This window comes from Eleutherodactylus coqui, chromosome 2 (genome assembly GCF_035609145.1).
Source record: "Eleutherodactylus coqui strain aEleCoq1 chromosome 2, aEleCoq1.hap1, whole genome shotgun sequence".
Taxonomy (NCBI): Eukaryota; Metazoa; Chordata; class Amphibia; order Anura; family Eleutherodactylidae; genus Eleutherodactylus; species Eleutherodactylus coqui.
The window spans coordinates 30,480,550-30,506,276 of record NC_089838.1 but is presented as its reverse complement, the minus strand read 5'-3'; the positions used below and the strand labels follow the sequence as shown (position 1 = coordinate 30,506,276).

The 25,727-nt window shown below is 46.9% G+C and overlaps 1 protein-coding gene across 3 annotated transcripts; it reads right to left on the bottom strand.

Annotated features, from left to right (window-relative positions):
- Positions 1–716: 716 nt before the first annotated feature.
- On the bottom strand, positions 717–23,152 carry PARP11 (poly(ADP-ribose) polymerase family member 11). 3 transcript variants are annotated; one of them, XM_066589701.1, is made up of 8 exons: positions 23,094–23,152; positions 15,865–15,975; positions 12,979–13,110; positions 10,864–10,984; positions 4,951–5,026; positions 3,339–3,542; positions 3,061–3,212; positions 717–1,688 (listed from the first exon to the last, which is right to left on the bottom strand). In XM_066589701.1, exons 2-8 carry the CDS (start codon positions 15,865–15,867, stop codon positions 1,375–1,377), a joined length of 1,002 nt encoding a protein of 333 aa, XP_066445798.1. In that variant the 5' UTR covers positions 15,868–15,975; positions 23,094–23,152; the 3' UTR covers positions 717–1,374. The 3 variants fall into 3 exon arrangements, with proteins under 3 accessions (XP_066445798.1, XP_066445800.1, XP_066445799.1); XM_066589703.1 differs by lacking the exon at positions 23,094–23,152 and adding an exon at positions 22,778–22,840; XM_066589702.1 differs by lacking the exon at positions 23,094–23,152 and having other exon boundaries at positions 15,865–16,300.
- Positions 23,153–25,727: the final 2,575 nt, after the last annotated feature.

Below are 25,727 nucleotides of genomic sequence, written 5' to 3'. Positions count from 1 at the left end.
GCTAGGGCTTATTTTAGGGGAAACTGTAGGATTTCCTACTGTAAAAGTGGCATCGCACCACTCGAAAACCACATTTTTGCACGAAGCAACAGAAAGGAGGCTCCATAGGGAAACATGGGCTACAAAACATATAGCAAATCTCGGCGATATTCAGCAATATGCAATTTTTTTCCCTCGCAATGTAGCAGCCTACAAAAGATCGGTAACGTGAAGGAACCCATTGGAAAGCATGGGCTTCACATACATGCGATTTGCAGCGCTGTCGCATCGCAAGAAAGTCGTGCGATTTTGTCGACCGTGTGAAAGCGGCCTTAAAGGGGTTGTTGTTTTGGACAATCCTTTGTTAGAAAGGTTGCCCTCATATGAGCATCTGACAGGGTATCCAACAATCAGCTGGGGAGATTAACAAAAACTCTTCAATTGTACTGCAGCGTCATCACAGAGGATAGTAAGCATCCATAGGATAGGCTAAATTATAGCCTACCCCCCTAATAGATGAGGGGGACGCCAGTCCTATCTAATCACTCAGAATTTCCTGATATACTATTTAAAAATGAAATCGTTACATTACAAATTCAGCTCTGCTACATCATCCCCACCAGGTATTCTCATTGCCCTTGGACACGATGCAGAACAGCTCCATGCCTGGCTGATATACAGTAGAACGCATACATACATGGGGGGGGGGGGGGGGGTAGTTACTGACTTGCACAGCAGCTACTACAAGAAATTCCAAGAAACTCCAAAAATGGAGAATCTCTGTCAAACAGTAAAGGATTTTGGCAGAAGTATGAAACTTTGATTAAGTGTTCCCCTAGAGGAACCCACAATCCCCAAATACTGTGCAGGTTCTCCAGGAGGGGAATAGATCCATTGGATTTTAAAAATTCCAACTCCACAAAAATTCCTGAAACGTCACTTTAAATACCTTTTAGCTTTGTGCTCACAAAAAAAAAGCAAAAACAAAGGGAATCCGGTAAGCTTCCATTTTCCGGGCTATCGGACATCCACATACAGAAGCTCTGATAGTCCGGAAGGTCCTAGAGGAATCCATACGCTTGTCTGAAACCAGCCTTAATATATTACCCATCCACAGTAGATTAGTTTTCAATCCTCCTGTTTATGCAACCCTCTAGTCCCAGACGAGTCCCGATGGCCGCCCCGCTTCTCTGTCTACCTGGTAGACTAGTGATGCCTTTTCAGTACACAGTACATAAGACACTACAAATTGCTCTGATTGGCCAGTTCTGCTCACAAAAGCAGCCCTAGCCAATCCGGCAGTATGTAGCGTCTTAAGACTACCGATGCTCGGTGTGCAGCAGGTAGTCAGGGAAGCCGTCCGTCCATCTTGGTCTTAAGAATAAACGCAAATGGTCAGTCAAATTGTATTAGATATTCCGGGTAGATCTGATTGCCGTCAAATATGACATAAATGAGCGGAGAGAAAGGATTATCCACACAGCTGTCATACAGGTTAGTGAGGCTGCCGTCCTTGGATGGCGGTCGGATGTATTTACTGTCTCCGGTAGTGTGTTCGCCTACGAGGACTCGGGCCAAAAACATAGATTTCTTGGAGAAGAACTGACAGCAGTCTGCGGTTACTCCGTGCAGTTTCATCGTCGGGCCGTGCTTGCCGGTGTTTTTACAGTACTGGCTCGATAAGGATGCGTTCTTTGCAAAGTATGTACCTGAAATGTAAGAAAAAAAATATTTTCAAAAATATTCCTAGCTGACCCTACACCGTGGACGATGTGTAACGAAGGACGAGGAGGTCGGCTCTCCTGACTTGTATCTAGTAGCAGATACTAGTATTCCCTATGAAAGAACAAGTCTGGAGCGTCAGTTCTTAGAACTTATGACTATATTGACAACATAATTGGTATTACAGAGTTCATAGAAGTCCGGACTGTTAACATAAAGCTTTACGGTATTTATCCGGCACAGTGAAGGCCGTAAGGAAAAAAATGCATCCCTAATCCTAAAAAGAAAAGAAGAAGAAAAGGGGTTAAAAAGAAAATCATACAAATAAAAACTACAACTCAGAAAAAGACAAACCTTCACACAGCCCCATCGACTGAAAAAACAAAAAGTCTTGAGGGAAAAAAAAAAAATTCTTGAAAGGTGAAATTCTGGCCACTAGAGGGAGCATACTACAGAAGGATTTAGTATGGGGTTCAATGGGAATTATATAAATCCAGAGTATTATCTACAGTGTTCACTTTCACAGTTGGAAGATTTTTGGTGTGAATTTGGAACTAATTCAGCCTAAACACACACAGAGAAGCTAATGGGGCAACAGAAAAGAAATGGCATGGCACACATGGCAAGCCTGGGGAGGAGCGTGCAATGTTAGTGTAATACAGGCGTCAGGAAAAGGGGGACTCGGAGGGCAAGAAAGGGGGCAACAAGTCAAACAGCTGAAGGAACCAAAAAGAACGTCTTCGGAACGAGGCTGGACAGACATCTGTTTGGGAGGATTTAGTGACCCTGCACTGAGCGGGTGGTGGACCCAATGACCCCAGAGGTCCCTCCCAACTCCATTCTATGATTCTCAGAAGAAGAAGGCCTTCCTCACACAGACGTTTTTGCTAGACGCTGTACTACGCTTCCATTCATTTCAATGGGGCTGTTCACACAAGCGTCAAAACGCAGCATCTTCAACGCTGAACTTTGACAGCTATGCGTGTTCTATCTTTGGCCGTTTTCAGCCGTGCGTCGCCCACTGAAATGAATGGGCAGCGGTTTCAGCACTGCTAAAAATCAACACTCACCTAGCTAGCGCTGTCTGGGTCTCCGCCGCTGTTCTCCGGAGCCCTGTGCAGGCTGCCAGGTATTCGTCATGGCCGACAAAGCATCTATTGCTATTGAAGGGGGATTAAGCTGAGCTAGCTGAGTGTCAGCTGGCTCCACCAATCAGAGCTTGCGCTCGATGCACCAATCACAGCTATTCCATAAATGGCTGTGATTGGTGCATCCAGCGGTGGCTGTGATTGGCGGATGGAAAAAACTGAAGTGAAATGGACAGACATGGAGGGAGATAGTGATAAGTGTCGATCTTACCTTTCCCGTACACGGCTCCGTGTACGCCGTTAATTCTCCAGTCAAAGTTATGGATACAAATAGCGTTAACAAATTCATTACTCGTTCCGTGAAACAGCATTTCTTCTGCAATCTCAGAGAGCCCCTTCTTCTTCTTCAGCTGAGCTTTCTTTCTGTTGTGTAAACCGTCCACCATTAGGGTATAGATTGTTAGAGGCACACATGTTCATACGGGGTTGATTGGTCAAAATGGCCAAGGATGAGCTGTCCCTTTAAGAGACAATCAGGGCAAAGCTTACCTGCAGTAGAATTCCCATAAATCTAGGTTTTGTATCCGAAGAACATTTGTGATCCGGTTCTTATCCATGGATTCTCCAAAGCGATTGGCTACTACATTATACTCATTACAATACTTGATTAAAGGAACGAGCTGATAGGGCTCAGAGTTGTTCACGTGTTCCCAATGAGACGGCACGGGAATAGATCCATTGTCACAAATGTAACTAGGACGGAAAGAAAATGCAAGTCAAAAAACATAAACTGGTCTAAATCAACGTCGACCACTCAAGCTATACAACCTGGGCTTTATAGACAAGTGATAAAAAGCATTCAGAGGGGTTGTACCGTAGGATAGGGGATAACGCGCTGATCTGTGGGGGTCTCACTGCTGAGCAGCGCCGCTTTCACTTTTTATTCTGCAGCGCTGCGATTAGTTGCTATGGGTAGCAAAGGCAGATTTTCTTTCAGGGTGCGTTCACACGTTGCGGAAATGCTGCGGTTTGACAGCAGCAGAAACATTTACTATTAAAGTGAATGGGATTAAAGAAAATAGTGTTCACATGTTGCAGTAAATAAACTGTTGGAGATTCTCTGCTGTAACTGTATTGTAACAACTGTGGCTGTGGAACCACGGTGTCAACCTACCAGGTAGGTGATGATCCAGTCCAGCACGTCTGACAGCCGACCCCAGTGTGGGAGGTAAGATGCCAGATGTACAAATCCCAAATACAGATGGAAACTAGGGAAAGTATCTTGCCCTGAGCTGATAACAAGGAGAGAGAAACCCCTGCCTACAAGCGGGGCTGGCGTCCTGATAAGGACAACCCCACGGTCCTCCTCTAGGCGCTGACTGACCCTGACAGGACAGGACACCTATATGACAAAAAGACCGAACAATACCGGGGAGTACAGAAACAAAGGAGGAACAAGCTGACAAGGATAAACATAGAAAAGCAGACTTACAAGGCTAACAGACAGCAGGATACATGAACGGAGGACACAGAACACGAGCAGATAGCAAGGTAACTGCCAGAGCAGCGGCTGAACATGGAGTTATGGACAAGACTCACAACAACACTGCAGTACTGTCCAAAAGACCCAGGACAGCTATATAGGGCGGTGATTAGAAAAGATGCATCAGCTGAGCAGGAGACCCAGAAGCAATTAACCCTAGGAGTGCTGGAAGAGAATAAGTATAACCTCAGTGAACAGTAAGAGCAGGACGACGCTCTTGTCTGCCAGACACAGAAGCAGAGGATTGTGTCTGAACAGTGCACCTAACATGTATTGTAAGTCCAACCTGCGGTTAAGCTGTGGAATATCCGCAACAAATCCGCAACGTGTGAATGCATCCTTAGGGCGCCTTCAGACAACCGTATATCGGCCGGGTGCCGATATATGGCGTCCCTCTCTGCAGGGGGAGGAGGCTTGAAGAGCCCGGAGCAGTGCACTGAGCTCCCGCCCTCTCTCCGCCCCTCACCACTATTTGCAATGGGAGGGGGCAGAGCTAAGTCTCTGAATGTAGCTCCGCCCCCACACTCCCCTCTCATTGCGGGATGGACCTTCTACTATTCAGACATGTTTATATGAATGCTGTAGTGGGTGCGACTTTTAGAAGGTGAATCCAATTACCTGAAAGCTGAAATGGAAAAGGGGGCTCGTTTTACAGGTCTTTGCTTTCCAGTGCATAAATTGGTCTGTTTCATTTCTGCACAGAGAAATAAAAAAAGAGAATACTTAGAAAAATCTTCCAATAAAATATATATTATAAAAAACAGTGAGAGAAAGTGAAAACTGTGAAGGGGTAACGCCATTACCCTGGCTTTAAAATTGCAGATGTTTCAGAAATTGACAAAATACATCAAATAAAGAATTATCTGTAACTTTGGTTATACCATCTGCACAGTTCCAACCAATGTTACCTGGAAAACATCAACAAGCATGTTAAATCTAGATCTGTTGGGGCCTTCTCACACCAACACTTTAATTTCCGTTTTGCTTTTCAGTCGTGGAAACAGCAAAACAGAAAATGTTTCTATTTTCAAGCCCATGGAAGGTGGTGGTGGCTCTGTGGTCGTGCAATGTTGCGGTCCTAGGTTCAAATCTCATCAAGGGCAACACTGACTTTGAAACCTGACCAAGGCTGATGTCTGTATTGGCTTTTTATGTTCTCTTTCTGTTTATTCTTCTAGCTCTTCTATTTCTCTGGCAATGAAAGAACAAGTATGATGGCTCAGTTGTTAGCACTGCTGCCTTGCAGTGCTGGAGTTGTAGGTTCAAATCTGACCAAGTTGGGAGTTTCTTTAAAGTTGATGTTGCATAGTGGGGTGAGACGTTGTTACAGTGAGCTCCCGCTGTACTCACCCGTGAGAAGTCTCTAGGCACTGGCAGACAGCCCGAATATTCACCTGCAGCAAGTGATAGAAAGTGGAAGACAGGCAAGACAGAAGCGGCGGCTGAAAAGGGGGATAGCAGAGGGATGGAGCACTTCTTCAGCTCGGCGGCAGATGCGCCCACTCCTCTGGAGCCACAAGGAAGAGAGCCAGGAGGCCCCGTGGCGAGTGCAGCCAGTGCCTTCAGAGCACTATAAGTTCCAGCAGCACCAAGGACTCTGGATCGAGGACATCATCTCCTCCCCAGACACAGGAGATGCAACAACTCCCCAGAGTAGTAGTGCTATCTGGGACAGGGCACCCTCGCCCCTGACACAGTTAGCCACCAGGCAGAATATTTGAGGAACATGGCAGCTCACACTGATAAAGGAGACAAAGCACGCCTAATGGCCATTCCTACAAAAGTGCTCTTTTTGTGAGGTTTCAAACATCAAACAAGCAGGCTTGATCCATACCAAAGTGCACCAGATAAGTGTAGTAGGGGGCCGGTTTGGATCCTTGAGGTTGAGGAAGCACATTTTAGAGTCCCATAAGCAAGCCATACAAGCACAGGCAGATCAAATCGCAGTCCTGACAATGTACCTGGATGACCTGGAAAATAGGCACAGAAGAAGGAATTTGCGTATCAGGGGCCTCTCTGCAGAGATTGAGGGAAGTCAGCTGGAGACCCGGGCACAAGCATTATTTTTACATCTATTGGGCCGTCCGTCTGATCTCCCGATAGAGATTGACAGAATTCAAAGGGCACTGGGGCCCGGGACGTAAGAAGCCAATCGTCCCAGAGACGTAATTTGCAGGATACATTTTTACAGAGACGCAAATACTCCACAAAGCCAGAGACGCACCTGACCTCCTTGTCAATGAAGGCAAACCTATCATCATATCGCAGGACTCGGCATGCCACATGCCCCAGCCTAGAAGAGCCCTGCGGCCTCTGCTGTTCGCTCTAAGAGATCAGGGGATCCAGTATGGATGGGACTTCCCTTTCAGTTTGTCGACCAAAAAAGATGGCAGATCAGCTCTTCACACGTTGTGGGATCTCCCCAAATTTCTGGGAGTGTTTGAGCTCCCGATGATCGCACTGCCTGACTGGCCTAAAGGTCCGTCTCTGCTCACCTCTATGACACAGGATCAGTGGCGGGTGGCCCAGCCCAGGCGTCAACGGGAGAGCCGAAAGAAAAATATACAAAATACTTGAACTCCTGAACATGAGGGGGTTAAAAGAATCTTCATTATCCAGACCCTGAGCCTGGGTGGGTGGCGGGTTATTATTTGGGGGGGCATGAAGTTATTTGAGGTGCCAGTGCCGGAGGTTCTTAGTATAAAATATGAGACCTCCTGGAGGTTGCAGTGATTTGCCACACGAGTGAGTGTGGCTTCTGGCGAGTCGCAACGAGAGCAACAACGGCTGCTATATGCCACTGGAAGTTTTTCTTCTGTCCTTTTTGTTCGTTGGTTCCATACCTGTTCAGCTGCCAAGGGTCACTCTACGGCAGTTACATGATGGTTAGTCTCTTTTTTGCCACCTTCAATGTAAGAGGCATGAGTAAACTGGCCAAGATAGGGCAGATTCAAGATCACAGGCAGAAGCAATATAGATAATGATAGCTCTTTCAGGCTGAGTCAGTCCCCAAGCGTACGCACCATCACTATACCACCTGCCACCATAGTCCCCATCCACAGAAATAAAGCAGGAGGTACATCTATAGTCATCCATAAGCAACTCCCGCATAAGCTCCTCTCGTCAGAAGTAAATACGGAAGGGCGCTATATATTTTTGAAGATACAGCTGGGAAAAAGATAATTTCTTGCTAAAATACTCTCCCGATAAGATCTTGGATGCTGAAAGATGTACATTAGAAGATTTTTTTCCTGGAAGAGGTTAATGATATAATGAAGTCCCTCAAAATAGGTAAAAGCCTCAGACCTGAAGGCTTCACGCCAGGTTCTTCAAGCTGTGCTGGGAAGCTCTAGCCCCTTTAATGCTGGATGTGTTTAGCACCGTCTCTCGTGATTGCCCATTCCTTTCTCAGGCGTTGCAGGTTACAATAACAGTCCTACCCAAACAGGGGAAGGGCTCCTTAGTGTGCGGCAGCTACAGGCCGATCTCCTTGTTAAATACTGACACCAAGATGTACTCGAATGCTTGCCACAAGTCTTCGGGCCCATCATTCCCTTGGTTGTACATAAAGACCAGGGGGGGGGGGGGGGGGGTTGTACTGGGGAGGGAGGTAGGGGACAACACAATTACAACCCTGGCCATTGTTTCAAGGGCACGTCAGTCAGGGGACCCTTTAGGTCTACTGTCGGTGGACGCTGAGGAGGTGTTTGATAAAGTGGACTGGGGTTCCTTGAGGCGGCATTGAAGAGGATTGGCTTAGGCCCTAGATTTCTCAGCTGGGTCTTGGCCCTCTACTGCGGCCCGACGGCTAGAGTACGCGTTAACGGACAATTGTCGTGTCCGATTCAGAACAACAATGGCACCAGGCAGGGTTGTCCCGTGTCTCCTTTTCTATTATATATATATATATACACACACATAATTAGTAATGCATTGAGATCAAACACCAATATAAGAGGGGTTGAGATTGGCTGAACCGAGCACAAGGTCGCTCTGTATGCAGATGACCTTGTGATATATGTCTCCAACCCCAGAATAGCACTCCCAAGCATTTTGAAAGAATTTGAGATGTTCGGAAAATTATCTAATTTTAAACTAAACCTAAATAAGTCTGAGATACTCAATGTAACAATACAGAGGCAGTAGTAGATTCACTCCAGTCAGCGTTCTTTTGTTTGGAAGGGGGACGAGATTAAATATCTAGGGACAGTGATAACAACATTGAGAACTTATTTGGAATAAACTATAGGACCCTGCTCATGGCCCTTGAGGCGGATCTGGATAGATGGAAGACTCTTCCTTGGTTCGGAAGAATAAACACGGTCAAAATGAGTTTCTTGCTGAAGTTCCTATGTATCTTCCAGACCGTGCCTATAAAAGTCCCAGGGACGTTCCTATCCCGAGTCCGGAAATCTGTAATGAGGTTCGTTTGGGGAAGTCAGAAGCCTATGCGGAACTGGAGAGGGGCTCTCACTAGTCCCAAGGAGGTTGGGGCATGTGTGTAACTAATTTCTAAATATATCACACAGCATCCTTGACAAAATGAATATTGGATCTATTTCATGGTAGATTGCGCAAACGATGGGTAGAAGCTGATCAGGATCCGGCTCCGTTTGGGGGACAGGGGTGTGTCTGGTTGCCGGGGAGAGAGAGAGGCACACACAGGAATTTGGGGGTGTCCCCTTTCTTGGACAAACTAATCGGAGCATGGATAGGTCCTGCCACAAAATCGGGACTTATAACTAGACTAGGCCCCATGAATTCTCTGGTAGGTAAGGGTACATCTCTGACAACCAGGATGGCGGATCTGGTCTCCCTGGTTCAGGCTTTGCTGGCAGGTTCTAGGATTAGGTCTCTGCGGGAAATACTGAAGGGGGGGGGGGGGGGGGGTGAGTCTGGGGATTCTCCGACCGCCGGAGCGTGGTGCCAATATCTCCAACTTTGCCACTACGTGAGGTTCCTCGGTACCCTGCAGGGTCTGGGGAGGCCTGTGCGACTTTTGAGAACTTGTGCTTGTCAGATCCGGATGAACCCCTGAAAATCTCAATGCAAAACAGAAAGCTCCTTGAGGTGAAGGAGGGGAGTGGGAGACATGAGCTAGACTGGGAACTGGACTTCAGTGGCAGCCCCTCAAGGGAGAAAGGCGTATGTCTTGACTCATAAAAGGAACAGATCAATTAGGTTTCAGGAGTTGAACTACGAAATCCTGACAAGGTGGTATAAGACACCGGTCGGTCTGGCAAAAATCTACTCCCAGTATTATGAGCTGTGCTGGAGATGCCTGAAGGAACGTTACTCCAAATATTGTGGTCCTGCTTGTTAATCCAACCTTTGGCAAGAGGTGGCCGAACGGTACAGGTCTGTTTGTAAAAGCCTGACTAACCTTACCCCGGAAATTGCCCAGTTGTTAACGATTCCAGGCCAGATGACTTGAATAAAGACCTCTCTTTCGATATTTTCTCCTACTTGCCATGAGGCAGATCAGGAAATGGAAGTCTACCACTCCTCCCTCAAGGCTGATGTGGCTGGAATCTTTGGACAACCTAAAGTACATGGAGGAGTTATGCGCCAAAGACCAGTTGAGGTTTACCAAATTCTATGCTACATGGGCGGTGTGGATACAGTTTCATTTCTCACCAGGACAGAGTGCTTGGCTTAGTGACGGTGCTACCATGTTTTGACCGGGCATGAATGGCTGGTCATCTACTGTTTCTAGTCCGCTGACGGACTTAGCACTTAGTCAACTGTGTGGACTCAACTGAACAGGTGTTCCCCATCCCCGTCCGTATTGCCCTGATTCCCTCCTTTTCCTTTGTTTTCTCGTCCTTCTTTTTTCCATCTCTTTTTTCCTTTATTGCTTTCCATACTTTTCCCCAGACTACTGGGTCTTTCGTCGAGAGAAGTTGTGGGGATATTGTTAAAAATTACTGCTTAAAAAGATGGGTAATTAACAAATAAGGCAGATACGGTTTTATTACAATCTTATGACCATTATACATGTACTGTTACGGATGATGCAGTTAAATAAAATCCTTTTTGAACCATAAAGTTGATGTTGCCTTCGATGAGATTTGAACCTAGGACCCCAGCACCTCAAGGCAATAGTGCCAACCATTGAGCTACATTCATTGAAGACCACCACCGTCGCCACCACATTTTAAATGCTGAAAAACATCTGTGAAATGGAACATTCAAAAAAACGCGAGTGTGACTGTAGCCTTACCCGATACAGCATTACCACCATTCACAACGGTGCCCCACAGACCACTTTAAAAACATGCGAGTGTGTGCGCATTAAAGGGATAGTCTCATCCTAAGATATTTCTAGCATATTAATGAGATAGGTCATGCATTTCTGATAGAAGTAGTACCCACATCTAACAACCAGCAATCATGGCAGTGAAGCTCTGCAAGAATGGGGAACTAGTTAAACAAGTGTGGCCTACTGTCCATCTAGTTGGGAGTTCTAGTACTTTTGTAACAATTATTGGGCCCATTTTGGAAATAGCAAAAAGACTGAAAACCACTCACCTATAAAATCTAATGTGTAACTGAACTTCATAGTCCTAAAGTTGATGGACCCGTGTGGATTCACTTTATAGTGCTGTTCGATCTCTTGGCTGCTTATTGAACAGAAGGTTGTAGACGACGTCTGAGAGGCACAAAGATAAAAGACTCATCATGATTAAACATCTGTGTGGATCTACGAATGCCATTCCTAACTATCGTTACTTGAGCCTATTAGGACATAGGGATAGCATAGTGGTGGGGTCCCTGCTAGGAATCCCTTTTTATCAGCCACTGAAAATAGCAGCTTGTAAGAGGCTTGCATAGCCATCACCGTATCCTTTAATAGGGGGGTAAGTGGGCCCGGAGGGGATCTAGCAGATGGTTGAGGACCAATGCCCAAAGAGTCTTTGGGTGATCTACAAAATAAAGGTGAACAAGCTTGTGAGTGTAGGGTGGGGCACGGAGAACGGGGCACGGAGACACTGAAGGCAAAGTAAAAGCTAATCCTGCTAACTGGAGAATCATCTGATACGCCTGTGATAGACATACTGTGTACTAAACTGAAACCACACCGGAGTGCGAGCAAGGAACTGCATAGTAGAGATTATTTGCAATTGGGACCAGAAACTACAGGCTAGATGCTGTAAACCTCCAAGTTGTGTGCCTCTGAAAAATAGTGTAACCACCAAGTTTGTGCCCACATTGTGAGTAAGCACCCATTCAGCTAAACCCTGTTGTGTCTATGTAAATTGTCCACGCCACATTCTAACAGTGCCTGGGCCTAACGCACTCTGGCCTAAAAACCTGCGAGGACTGACCCCTTTTTATAAGCTCCGACTCTGGAGCACTAATGGTATCAGGCATTACATAATCACCCATAGATATAGGGATTATCAAATCACAGATGAACGCGGCTACCGCGGTCATCAGTTTACCCCCCCCAAGTCTCGTTCCTGGAACCCTAGCAATACAGGCAATTTAACATGAACATATAGTATTAGTTAGTGACCATTCAGATGACTGGCCATCCATGTAATACAGGGGAAGTTCAAGTCCACCAGAAAGGGAGCCAATTGTTCAGAGCGGCTCTCCTCTCGGGCTCACAGAGGATGGGGTCCCCCCTTTATGATGTTCATATATCCGAATAGGCCATATAGACAGGGGTGTTCTTCATGAGACAGCAACTTTCAGCTCGTGTCATGTCCGTTTTCGTTAAGACTTGGATGAAATAATGCTAGAGTATATTTTCTCAGATGGCTGCATTGTGCTGCTCCTCTGTTACACCTCCTGGAACTTTATGACAATTTTGACAACTAGTTGTTATTCTCACTGATGTCCATAGGCTCTGATGAGGTCCAACTAACGCTGGCAGTGTCAGGCTGTGTACAGACATACTATTGATTAGGGGAAGTGCAACACCCAGTTGTCAATATGGTCATAAACTTCCAGGAGGAATAACAAAGGAACTTCGCAATGCACTCATCTAATACAACAGATGTGTCAGGAGAATGAGGAAGGTTTAGTTAAAGTCCTGCCAAGTCTCCTTGTTCCTGTTCTCCTTTCAGTTTAGAATAAGTTTGGAGCTCAAAAGTCTGAAAACTAATAGTTGCTAGGGAGGAGGAGCAGCCTAGCAACTACATTATAAAGCTGTTAGACTGCAGCTCCATAGCAACCAGACTGTCAGTCATGTCAGTGCCATGTTCAACATTGACATGACTGTCCATCTCAGGCTACAGTATTAACTAGATACTATAGAAACGATCCAACTTAACCCTTTCCAATCCACTGTGAGGTCTTCAGACATTCTGATTAAAGGCTGTGAAGACGTCCGGCAGGGTATTCTTACTCTAGATTACTGGCCACTCTGTTGTCGGGGGCCTCTCCAGAATGTCCCATACCGCAGTACTGGCTCTGGCCAGCAGATGGCGCCATTGTATAATGGCAGAAAGAGAAAGCCCCCCTTGGAAACCCCGAATCCAAAATTGGATTGCAAAAGGGTTAAGGCTGTATTAACACATGCAATTTTGCTGGTCAAGTTCTGTCCAATTATGAGATGGGCAGAACCTATAATTTGATATGGTCTAGAGGAAACTCCCAAATTTCTACTGTGTAACCCGCATATAATGCAAGCCTTACCTCAAACATATGCCATTTGCCGCATTCGGCCAGGTAGAACCAACCCCACTGTGTTTCAGAGATGTCCATGTCTTCGGTTACATCGCTGTCGATGGTTGCCCCCATTATTTCTGTCGGTTCAAAACATTCAACCTGAAGCAAACCATAATTAGAGCATTACTGTCCGGGTCGTCGCCCAAATACAGATCTAACGAAGAAACTGCTGAATAATATTACTACAAATGTACAAGAGAAGGAAGATAGAAGAGAACGCTGCAGGAAGACACAGCTGCTCTACAGTGGCCACCGCAGGAGGAATGTGGTATTACATGCTGCCATTCGGGAGACCACGTAATACATGGTCAAGCCAAGTACTCCAGAGCAGAAATCGCTCTTCCCAGTGACTCTCCACTCAGGCCCTGGGAGCAGGACACACCTCTATAGTATTGGACTGGGGGGCCTAGGACCCACCAGAAAAACTCACTCTACAACTACATGCAATGCAATGTGTTTAACTGTCCCACTGAAAACAACGGGCGACGCGTTTCGAGGGGCGCAAAAAAATAGGACACGCAACAATTGCTTTACTTTGCAGCATTGCTGTGAAGGAGAAAAATAAACGCTCGTGTGGATGACTATTCCAAAGAATGAAGATCATATTGGCCCAAGTATTACGCTCGTGTGAATGTGGTCTCTCAGTTAGACGGTTTTGATAAAAAGGCCATCACTATCTGTTTCTTGTTGCTTCCTGGTCTTTGCCCGGACTCCTCCTGTCCTGCTGCCTGACTCTTGCCTTGGGCTATTAGTCAGGGATAAGCTCTCACGCAGCAGCAGGCCGTAGGCACTAGCAGAAAGCTGCAAGATGACTGGTGACAGGGGGCAAGTGGGGCTGAGGAGGATGGGTACTGGCTGAGCCTTCCGTGTGTCTGGGGGGCCGCCCTGGCTGAGGGGATTGCCCATGTTCCATCGTGGGCCAGCCCCAGCTTGCACTTCTATGATGCTCATAGGCCTCAATAAGAGTCTACACACACACACGCACGCACGCACACATATTATATATATATATATATATATATATATATATATATATATTAGCTTACCCATCGCGCGTTGCTGCCAAGACAGACAGACAGACATTCGTTTTTATATATCTAGATAACAACCAATCACAGCTTTTTTAGGTTACCTCAGTGGTATAATATATAACAACCAATCACAGCGCAGCTTTCATGTTACCTCAGCTTTATAATATATGACACCCAATCACAGCGCAGCTTATATGTTACCTCAGCAGTATAAAATATAACAACCAATCACAGCGCAGCTTTCATGTTACGTCAGCAGTAAGAGAAATAACAACCAATCACAGCGCAACTTTTATTCTGCCTCAGCAATATAAAAAATAGCAACGAATCACAGAGCAGCATTCATTTTACCTCAGCGGTATAATATATAGCAACCAATCACAGCGCAGCTTTTATTTTACCTCAGCATTCTCAATATCCAGCAATTGTCTTGCGAAACGTTCGGCGGATGCATCATTTTGTAGTTGAACACTCATCCCGTTGCTCGTAATGCCTTTTGCTTTTGTGCTTGAGATGGAAATCAAACGATCTTTGTCTGGGGGGGCATAACTGTCGACGATGCTCGCACGCGCGCCACCTATCGGATAGTTGTACTATGCCAGTAATCTTCCCAGGAGTGTACTCAACAACTTCCCATTAACTTTCCCTATTTATGACATCATTGCTCGTGCCAAATTTCAAGTTTCTATTACATCGGGAAGCGAGAAAATTCGATTCCGTACGTAAAATTTGGACGCCAATTGTTTTGCGCCTAGAATTGAATAATCGAGTTGGGACCTATTAGCTTTTCCTATTTATGACAATCAATGCTCGTGCCAAATTTCATGTTTCTGCGACATTGGGAAGTGAGAGAATTAGTGGCAGTGATGGAAATCGAACGATCTACGTGGGGGGGGGTCGTAACTGTTGACGACGCTCGCACGCGCGCCATTTATCGTAGGATAGTTGTACTATGCCTATAATCTTCCCAGGAGTGTACTCAACAACTTCCCAAAGTTTCATGGCGATCGGATGAATGGTGTAGTAGCGCATAAAGGACAAACAGACACAGACAGACACACATACATTCAATTTTATATACATAGATTTGCCCTATTAGGCCTCATGTCCATGGGCAGGGCGGATTCTACATGTGAGAGCTCGCTGCGGAATCCGAACCCCGCCCACAGCCGAGGAACCTTCGTACCTGTCCGGGTTTTCTATTTTCTGTACTGTGTATGTGTGCGGAGGCGCCGGCCAGCACACATGTGCAGTACAGTTTTGTTTTTTTAAAAACCCCTGCTTTCCCGCACATCGGACGGCTTCCATTGACTTCAGTGGAAGCCATCCACACAGAATCCACCCCAAAATGGAGCACATACTGCAATTTTTTTGTCTGTATGCGGAATCCGAAAAACCAATCTGCGTGTAGCTGTGCGGGTTTGACGGCGTCTTAAGCCGCTTTCACATTCACTGCTTTTTACTGCGCTAACCGTGGTACGCCGCCATCGCTTTCAGTGGGGCTTTGCAGACCTGCGCTCAAACGCATCATTTCTAACGCCGTCTGTTCCATTTTCCTGTTTTTTAATTTACCGCATCACAATGATGGGGTGCGTTACAAAGTACTGTCAAATGCTGTACGCTGCATTCAAAAACGCAGCTCTAAATCGTGGTAAAATGGCGCGATTTCAAGCGCCATTCTGAACACGTGTACGAGAGTGGCCTTACCGAATACTCCAGGGTGTGACAGCGCCCCCTTTTTTCTTTCACCAGTAGAATGACACGCATACATTTCTTAGTGACATCATTAAGAATCACGTAGAGAATAAAGGGAGATGCTCACCATCTCTCGTCTTAATAACTTGCTCACTGCCGGTTCCGTTTCCTTGTTTCACCTCCTTGAAGACGCCTTTGGGATGTTCTCACCACAGCCATTAATAAGACGAATAGCAGCCTAGGAAGAATGGAATATCACAATAACCATCCGACATTAGAATATAGTCCCCGAGTCCCAACACTTGCCTATGCGTGCCATAAACATGTCGCAGTGTAACAAATCCTACAGTCAGATAGTTACTGGAGAGGAGGTTCATCACCACTCTGGAGGACCTGGCACTACAAAGACCCTGTAATGCCTCATTTACCCTGCTGGGGCGCTGCAGGGGAATCCAACACTTACTGAACTATAAAGTAAAAAATAAAGCGGTATACCGGTGCATGCTGGTTTACAAAAACACCCGTATGGCAGAACCCCTTGATGACAATGCCCCTTTCCTCTCCACTTTCAAAACACCTTAACTTTTTTATTTATCCTAATTAAGTAACTAATTTTTTTTTTTAATCCACAATTCTGCCATCTTGGGTCGAGGCGTCTTGTTTTTACGACATATACACTGCAGCTAAAAGAACACTGTTTCTTTTCAGGAATTAATGCAATTTAGACAAGAAAAAATTAAATTTCATATTTTTGCAAATACGTAATTTTAAACAGGGGATTTTTTCCTATAGTGCACATGAAAATTAGGATTTGCAACCCAAAATGAATACCCCATTTGTCCTGTGTTCAGAAATATACCTATTGTGGCCCTAATCTTCTGTCCCTATGCACAACGGGGCCCAAACCGAAAGGCGCAGCCGGTTTTGCCTGAAAGCGTTTTAGGCCCCATTGCCCATTTGTAGAGCCCTTGAGCGGCCAAAACGACAGAAGACCCCCACAAATGATGTCGTTTTGAAAACTAGACCTCTTAGCGCATTCATTTAGCGGTGTACTGTGTATTTTGACCCCACAGTTTTTGAAGGAATCGAAGCAAAGCAGAAGGAAAAAAATTACGATATTTATTTTTTTAGCAATTATGTCATTTTAAAAATAGTTTTTTTTTGTCCAGCACACGTATGAATGAAGACTTGCACCCCAAAATGAGAACCCCTGTTTGTCCCATGTTCAGAAATATACCCATTGTGGCCCTAATCTTCTGTCTGGATGGACAACGGGGCCCAAACTGAACATCACAATTTCCTATTGCCCTCCCTAGCTTCTGCACTTGCGTCCCCCAATTTGGTGACGGGCGCATGCGCCAAAGCTAGGGAAAGGTCCACAGATAAAGATCCCGTCAGGGGATATCGCTGGTGGCCTTGGTTACGTAATTTCACCTTCTCTCACGGATCGGATCCCTGACGGGAGGTGAAAATGCAGCTTTTTAAAAACTTTTACGTGATCACGTGACTGAGACCGCGTACCGTGGCATCCCGTGAAATCTCCAGGCTCTTGGATACATTTAGTAGCCAGGTGCTGGGAGATTCTAAATTACCCCAGCCAATTTGCGGCTTTTGTGCCTGCGTCCGCCATTTTGACGATGGACGTGTGCACAGAAGCCAGGGTAAAGTCTGTGGATAAATCCAGGGGCCTTAGGTACCTAATTTCATCTCCCCCCCCCCTCCCCCTCATGGATATGAAACTTCAACTTTTTTAAACTTTTCATAGACTTTAACGCGATTGCTGGTTTCCGGCAGGGCTGTCATTCCCAGAGGATGCACGTTTTTACGTCCTCTGGGAATTAAGCCCAGCAGGCCTGGATGTAAAAAGGCAATGGGCTGGTCAGTAAGGGGTTAAACTTTTATTACCTTTCCCCCCCCCCCCCCTTACATAGGACGACCTGTTGGACAAGTCGTCCCACGGATGATTGTTCTGTGCGATCATCGCTCAATAAGTGCCACCTGCCTCCATTCAATGACCGCCTATTTACCCGGGCCGACTGTAAGCGTATGAGTTCTCGTTCGTCGTTCAGTCGGTGCGGGCATTTACACTGAGCTATAATTACTCAGACTCTCGTTAGGTCGCAGGAACCCAAACAATTATCAGCCTGTGTAAAAGGGCCCTTTGTCACCCAGCTTTCCCAGCGGACAGGTTATGTGGGTGCTCCTGTAGTCAAAGGAAGTTTAAAGTGCTATTCCAGGACCTTAATTATTGATGATCTGTCCCTAGGATAGGCCATCAGTAGTACATCGCGGGGGCGCGCTCGGGATCCCCAACGATCAGCTGATTGTTCGGCCCGCTTTTCATTGCTGTCAGGGTTGGAAAGGGTACGTCATGGCAGGCTGGTACTTCCCGCAAAATGACGTCATCAGGTTGCGCAAGATCATGACTGACCTCACGCTATCCCGCAGCGGGAGCCGGTTGTCAGTGATAGCCGGCCTCCCGTTGTTAACCCCTTCCCTGCCGCGATCTAAGTAGATCGGGGCAGGGAAAAAGTTCACAGAGGGAGCGTGCTCCCTCTGTGTCTTCAGCCGGCTCTCGCGATGTTATCGCGAGAGCCCGGCCTGTCGCCATGGCAACAGGACGCCAGACACTGGCGTCCTGTAGTGCCAATGCCTATGATCGCTGTATAAGCGATAAGGCATGGCAGGGCAGTAGCTCTGCCATGCCTTATCACAGCGATCATAGGTACAGCGCTGCAAGTCCCTCAGAGGGACTCACATTGTATAAAAAAAAAAGAAAAGAAAAATGTAAAAAAAAAAACCTTTGCGCTTTTTCTAATATTAGCATAAAAAAAAGGTAAAAAAAAATTAAAAGGGCACATATTTGGTATTGATGCGTCCATAACGACGTGTACAAAAAGTTGAACACACTTTATTTTGTACGGCAAAAAGTGTAAAAAAAAAAAACGCTAAAAAAAACAGGCAAAATGCTAATTTTTAGCATTTTGCCTCCCCAAAAAATGCAATAAAAGTGATCAAAAAAGTCGTATATTCCCCCAAATGGTACCAATAAAAACTACAGCTCGCTCGCAAAAAATAAGCCCTCACAGAGCTCCGTACATAGAAAATAAAAAAAGTTACAGGACTTTGAATGCAGCGATATAGAAAAAAAAAATTCCAAAAAAGGGTTTTTATTGTAAAAACCTAAAAAAAATTAAAATTTTGGTATCGTTGTAACCGTACCGACCCGCAGAAAAAATGGATTGTGTCATTAATGCCGCATGATTAACGGCAGAATTGATGCGTTCTCTCCGTTACCATAAAAAAAAATAATAAAAGTTTTACGTTATAGTCTATGTACCCAAAAGTGGCACCGATAAAAACTACAGTTCGCCACGCAAAAAACAAGCCCTTATACGGTCGCGTCGACGGAAAAATAAAAAAAGTTATGGCTTTTGAAAAATGGAGATGAAAATCCGCCAAAAAAATCGTTGCGTCCTTAAGCCCAAAATAGGCCATGTCCTTAAGGGGTTAAACTACCGATGATTGCGTTGGCCGGCTGCACTGGCATAGACGGGGATCGCAAGTGGCGTAACCCCGACGATCAACAGTTACCCTGAGAGTAACTCATGAGTATCTAAAGTCCTGGGATAGCCCTTGAAAGGTACGTTCACATGGCGGAATACTCGTTGGATTTCTCTGCCGTGAAGCTGCATGGTGTGGATTCCAAAATCCGCCATGTGAACATACCCGAATGGGGTATGAAGTTGTCCACAGGATAGGGGTAAGTGTCTAATCAGTGTGGTCTGGCCATGTGAACCCCCCGGTAACCATAAGAACCCTGGTCCCGAAAGGCCTTGAATGCCAGCGCAGACAAGAGGAGCCCCCTGGCAAGGATAAAGAATGGCCCAATGGTTGAGCATGGTTCAGCTGCACTCACTTCATGGGACTTGTGGAGATAGCAGCGGCCTCCAGCACTCGCATTGACATGAACTGAGTGGCGGAGAGCATATATAACAGCACAGTGATGGCCCCCCCTCACTTGAGACCCCTCTATGGCCAGTACAGAGCTGCTCCCTTCCGGACAGACGTTGTGCCATCCTTGTTTTACAGCACAGCCAATCATCTGACCGGCCATCTTGTTATATTCCACTTCCCCGACAGGGATGCATACTTTGTAACCAGGCTGGCTGGCAAGTACAGGGCACTGACCCATGAGTAGTGGCCCACCCCGATATGTTCAGAGTTTTCTGCGTGGATCTCGCCTCTAAAACCGCGGTATAAATCCACAAGAGGTTGTAGTCCGGTCCAGGTGCGTAACTAAAGGCTCAGGGGCCCTGATGCAAAACGTGAGCTGCCCCCCCTCCCCCCTATCTGTACCCATACCTAAACCATGCTGCACAGAGACATAATTTGAAGCTTCTGGGCCCCAATGCAAAACCTGTAACAGGGCCCCCAACTATAATGCTTTATTTATAGTACTGGGCTCCCTATATGGAGAAGAGAGGCCTTATGGGCCCCCTAAGGCTCCTGGGCCTAGGTGCAAGCGCATCCCCTGCACCCTCTATAGTTAAGCCCCTGGTCCGGTCAATGAACAAGATCCACATGCCGAATATTCTACGCGATTCTGCGCACGTTCCACTGCTTCACACGGAAGGGCAGCGGAAATTACACACGTAAATGTTGCCCATAAACAAGGATAAAACCGCCTGCGGGTCCACAGCAAAATCCGAGGCAGAATTCGCCATGTGAACATACCGCCCTCACCATCCATGTGAATTCACTTCGGGGATGAAGGGAACCAGCGGCACGGCAGGCAGCCACGGCGGAGGTTCGCAGAGTTTCTCCCATCGTTTACAATGGGAGACCTTCCATTACAGTGAGTGCTCATCATGTCCTTCCGTTCTTAACTTTTCTATTTCATATACATTCAGCACCAGAACTAACCTCAGTACATGAATACGGTACCAGAACCGAGCTCATCAAATACATACAGCACAAACCAACCTCAGTACATGAATACGGTACCAGAACCAAGCTCATCAAATACATACAGCACAAACCAACCTCAGTACATAAATACGGTACCAGAACCAAGCTTATCAAATACATACAGCACAAACCAACCGCAGTACATAAATACGGTACCAGAACCAAGCTCATCAAATACATACAGCACAAACCAACCGCAGTACATAAATACGGTACCAGAACCAAGCTCATCAAATACATACAGCACAAACCAACCTCAGTACATAAATACGGTACCAGAACCAAGCTCATCAAATACATACAGCACAAACCAACCTCAGTACATAAATACGGTACCAGAACCAAGCTCATCAAATACATACAGCACAAACCAACCTCTGTACATAGATACACACCCCTAACAAGCCTCACAACATAAATCCAGCACAAAAATGAAGAAATATATATTTTCTCTATATGGCTAGTTTCAGACAGGGGTCACAACACTCAGCGATACTGATTCCAGTGCAGTTACCTCTAATGATCAGAGGGGATATTGTCTCTGTTTAGGGTCGTCCGTATTCAGATTTTTTCCAGCCATGATTTACTTCTGTACACTCTCCCCCTCCTGTCTCCGTAAGCCCTAATGAATTTCTCAGTGCCTCCTTATAGTAATAGTGCCCCCTCTGATGCCCCAAAAGTAATACTCCTCCCACTGTGGTCCCCCTTATGTGGCCCCACTAAATAATCTGTTGCCCCAAAAGTAAAAGTGCTCCCCCTGTGGTCCCCACTAAATAATAACTTGTTGCCTCAGTAAGTAATAGTGCCCCCATTGCTGTTCCAAAAAGTAATAGCGCCCCTGCTGTGGTCCCACAAAATAATAGGACCTCTATGTGGCCCCACTTCATAGGTCAAACCCCTCTGTGGCTCCAATTAGTAATAAGATCATTCTGAATTAGTAATAGGACCTCCTAAGTGATAGGACTTCTGCTGTGGTAATGAGACCCCTTCTGTGGCCCCAACTGGTAGCAGTGATCCCTCTGTGGCCCCAATTGGTAATAGGTCTCCCACTGTGCCCCAATAATAGTGACCCTTCTGAAGCCCCAATTAGGAACAAGACACCCCTCTGTGACCAAGTTCCCCTCTTTGGACCCGGATATCTGCCTACTCTCCCAACTTACAGTATCTTCCTTCCGCAGACACACTCACAACGGACCTGACGACTCGGGGCTGACTCACGCATCAGCCGGGTATGCACCGCGCATATCTGGGAAGCTGACGTCACGGACGAGCTCTGGAGTCATGCTGTCCGGCGGCACGCCCACGGGCGAGCGCCATAACGGTTTCAGAAATGTGGACCAATATCGCACTTATAAAACTGCGCATTTGTTTATTTTCCAGCGCCCGAAAAGAACGCCAGCGCTTCCAATAGTATTCACCGGCAAAAATGGCATCGCGCTCGCATGCAAATTCTCAGAAATCTCGTCCACACGGGACGGCGAAGGCAATGCGGCGCAGATTCGCCGGCCGCAGCATGTCCGTTATTTTTTTTTCCCCACTGCGGCCGCGCTCTCCTCTAAATAAATACATTGTAATCCAGGGGTTATTAACGCGCGCCAATCTGACCATGTCGCTATAAAAGACAAAACTCGTGCGTGAAACTTGCGAACGCTCCTTAAGACTGGGCTTACACGGCCGTGAGCGTAAAACGTGTGTCAAGCAGCGTTTCACCGCCGTGGAGCCGCGAAATTATGCTGTACGCACGCTGTCCACCTGTGTTTTTTTTTGGTTTACATTTCCCGCGGCGTCACGTTTACACGCACCGCCAATTGCGTATATACGTACCATAGAGAACACGCTGCGTTCTTTATTACGTGCGTAAGACGATGTAAACTGACTGCCTGCGAATCGCCGCGTATCGCACGAGCGTAATACGCGGCAATCATACGCTCGTGTGCGCATGGCGTCGGGGGGGGGGGGGGGGGGCGGGGGGCAAAATAAATTCTGCAAACGGACAGACTTTTTGACAGCGGGGTGCATGGTGGCCCCATACAGTAGCTGGGGGCCCGACCCTACTTGTACGCACATACCTAGGAAGATGTGCCATTCAGGGGGCAGAGAAAGCTGGTTGGCAGCCAGTAGAACATGGCAGGCACAGGGACCCTGGGGGATGCAGCAGCTGCACTGATTTACAGCTCGGGTTCTGGGAAAGCCGGGTGCTTGCTGCACGGCAGCCGTATTGCTCGCCACCCAGCTTTCCCAGCCCCCTGATAAGAGGAGGGGGTGACGGCAGGACTGTACTGTGAAGGTGACTCCCCGCAGCCTGCAGAGGCGTCCATGGCCGCACAGCAGCTGTTGTGTGCCCGTTGGCAGTCATGACAGCGCCGCCCCCTGCCGGGCACTTACCTGCTTCCTGCAGCCACTTCCTCAGCTGTCGGGGCAGGGACACGCGCCGAGAGGGCGGAGCCACGGCCTGTGACGTCATCAAATGGATCACAGCCGGGTGGGAGCTGTGTGCTTAAAGGGGCCGCGTCCCTGTTTACTGAGGGGGGGGGGGGAGCGAGGAGATAGGGGGGCTTGTTTCCCTCTGGGGCATCTACACGGCCCAGAAACTACCGGGCTTTATGCGAGTGCAATACGCTTTGCGAGAAAATCTTATCGTATTTGTGATTTGCCCATTGCGCTCGCGTATACGAGGCACTCTTACGGAATAACAGGCCATTTTGCCGCACGTTAAAACCGCTAGCCCAGTACATGCACACGGGCGAGCGCGATATTGGGCCGAGAAACTGGGATTTTTACGGCGATGGAAAAGTTTTTTATTTAGAAGGAAAAAAAAAAAAAAAGTTGCATGGTTTTTGTGAAACGGCGATCCTCGCGCCCAAAACCCATCGCAGTCACATAAAAATTGCGGGTTTGCAGTCCGAGTTTCTCACTCGCCAGAGTAAATTCATCCTGAGGGTTCATTCATGCGGGGAGACGCACGTCTTGCTCGACTCGCATCGGATACGCTGTGCGTGATATGTGCGGAACACGGCATATCTGCAGGTTCTATTTTCATGTGAGATTTGTATTTCCGTATACAAATACGGAAAACTGCCCATGTAAATAGACCCATTGAAAACAGCGGGTACTATTTTCGTGCGTCTCGCAACTCCCAAAACTCGCCCGCTTGAACGCATCCGGGATCCTGCAGACGAGCATATGCGTAAATGCGTAAGCGTGACGTAACGGCACTGTGAACGGAGCGCTATTGTGGGCTATCACACAAATCTGCGCATCCCACTCTACTTTTCAACGCTGTTAAGCCCGTTCACATTGGCGCAGGACACACCCGCGCCGTGATTGAACTGGCTGCGCAGCCTAATTAGTCTCCCGGTGTTATCAAGTAACACCATAAAATCGCACAGTTCAGTGCGGAATTTAATGCAGACGGAGTGCACATTTGCGCACTCCCATACACGCCTACGTGGCTTGGGTGCGCAAATGTGCACAAAAATAGAGCATGTGAAAATTGAGCGCAAAAACGAATGCGCTGGAAGCCATTGAAATCCATGGGTTCTATCCTCTGCGGTTTGCACAAGCGATTTTCTGCGCGCAAAAACATCCGTCTGAAGAAGCCGTAAGGCCGTATTCACACGGGCAAGAGCGATATTGGTCCAAGAAACTCGCATCACTTTTTTTTTTTTTTTAAAGATCCCTTAAGAAATAATGAAAAGGAATCGACCAAAAATGGGACATGGAGCAATTTTTCAATATCGCAGCATCGCTCATGTAAATAAAGATATTGAAATCAGTATGTTAGACGGCTGGGTCAGATTCCGCATTGCGGGAGCCCGACCCTGTGCCCAGGCGGCATCCGCGCATCCCTGACATTAACTGTACCGCGGATGGTTCGCACGGCGAGCTGTCGGACATGCGCAGTACAGCATTTTTTTCAAATACCTGCTTTTCCCGCGTTGTCGCTAGGCGATGATGTGGAATCCGCGACCTTTCCGCAATGTTATTGCGGAAGGGCTGCGGGTCGGCCGGCTTCCATTGACCTCAATGTAAGCCAGCTATGCGGATTCCGCACAGAAATAGGAAACTGCGATTTTTCTTCCGTGAGCTGAAAATTGGTGTTACTTTCCGCTCCCGTAGAGGAAAAAATGTTTTGAAAAAGCTTCAGAGCTGGGAGTTCCATAGGAACTGTTTGGGTAAGGATACAAGGAGAGAACAACAGAAAGGACACCATTGTAGGCATTTACTATAGGGCCGTGGTAGCGAACCTATGGTACGCGTGCCAGGGAGGGCACACAGAGCTCTCTGCTGGCACACGCGCCAATGGCTGCTCACCACGATAGTGATTAGCGGCTGGGGGTAATATTACTACTGGGGCTACTGAGGGGGTTAATATTACTACTGGAGCTACTGGGGGGGGGGGTAATATTGATACTGAGGGGGTTAATATTACTACTGGGGCTACTGTGGGGTTAATATTATTACTGGGGCTACTGAGGGGGTTAATATTACTACTGGAGCTACTGTGGGGTTAATATTACTGGGGCTACTAAGGGGGTTAATATTACTACTGGAGCTACTGGGGGGGGGTTAATATTGATACTGAGGGGGTTAATATTACTACTGGGGCTACTGTGGGGTTAATATTACTGGGGCTACTGAGGGGGTTAATATTACTACTGGAGCTACTGGGGGGCATTAATATTACTACTGGGGCTACTGAGGGGGTTAATATTACTACTGGAGCTACTGGGGGGGGGGGGGTGTTTAATATTGATACTGAGGGGGTTATTATTACTACTGGAGCTACTGGGGGGGGGTTTAATATTGATACTGTGGGGTTAATATTATTACTGGGGCTACTGAGGGGTTAATATTACTGGTGCTACTGTGGGGTTAATATTACTGGTGCTACTGTGGGGTTAAAGGAGTTTTTCGCTGAAATTCTATTGATGGCCTATCATTAGGATAGGTCATCAATAGTTGATCGGCTGGGGTCCACCACTCGGGACCCCGACCGATCAGCTGAGGCGGGTGCAT

What these genes read in the sequence shown, in the direction of transcription:
- PARP11 (XM_066589701.1), bottom strand. An exon ending in GCAAATGGCATATGTTTGAG is followed by an intron (nt 10,985 to 12,978) that starts GTAAGGCTTGCA and finishes TGTGCCTCTCAG; the next exon opens with ACGTCGTCTACAACCTTCTG. An exon ending in TTACACATTAGATTTTATAG is followed by an intron (nt 5,027 to 10,863) that starts GTGAGTGGTTTT and finishes TTCTCTGTGCAG; the next exon opens with AAATGAAACAGACCAATTTA.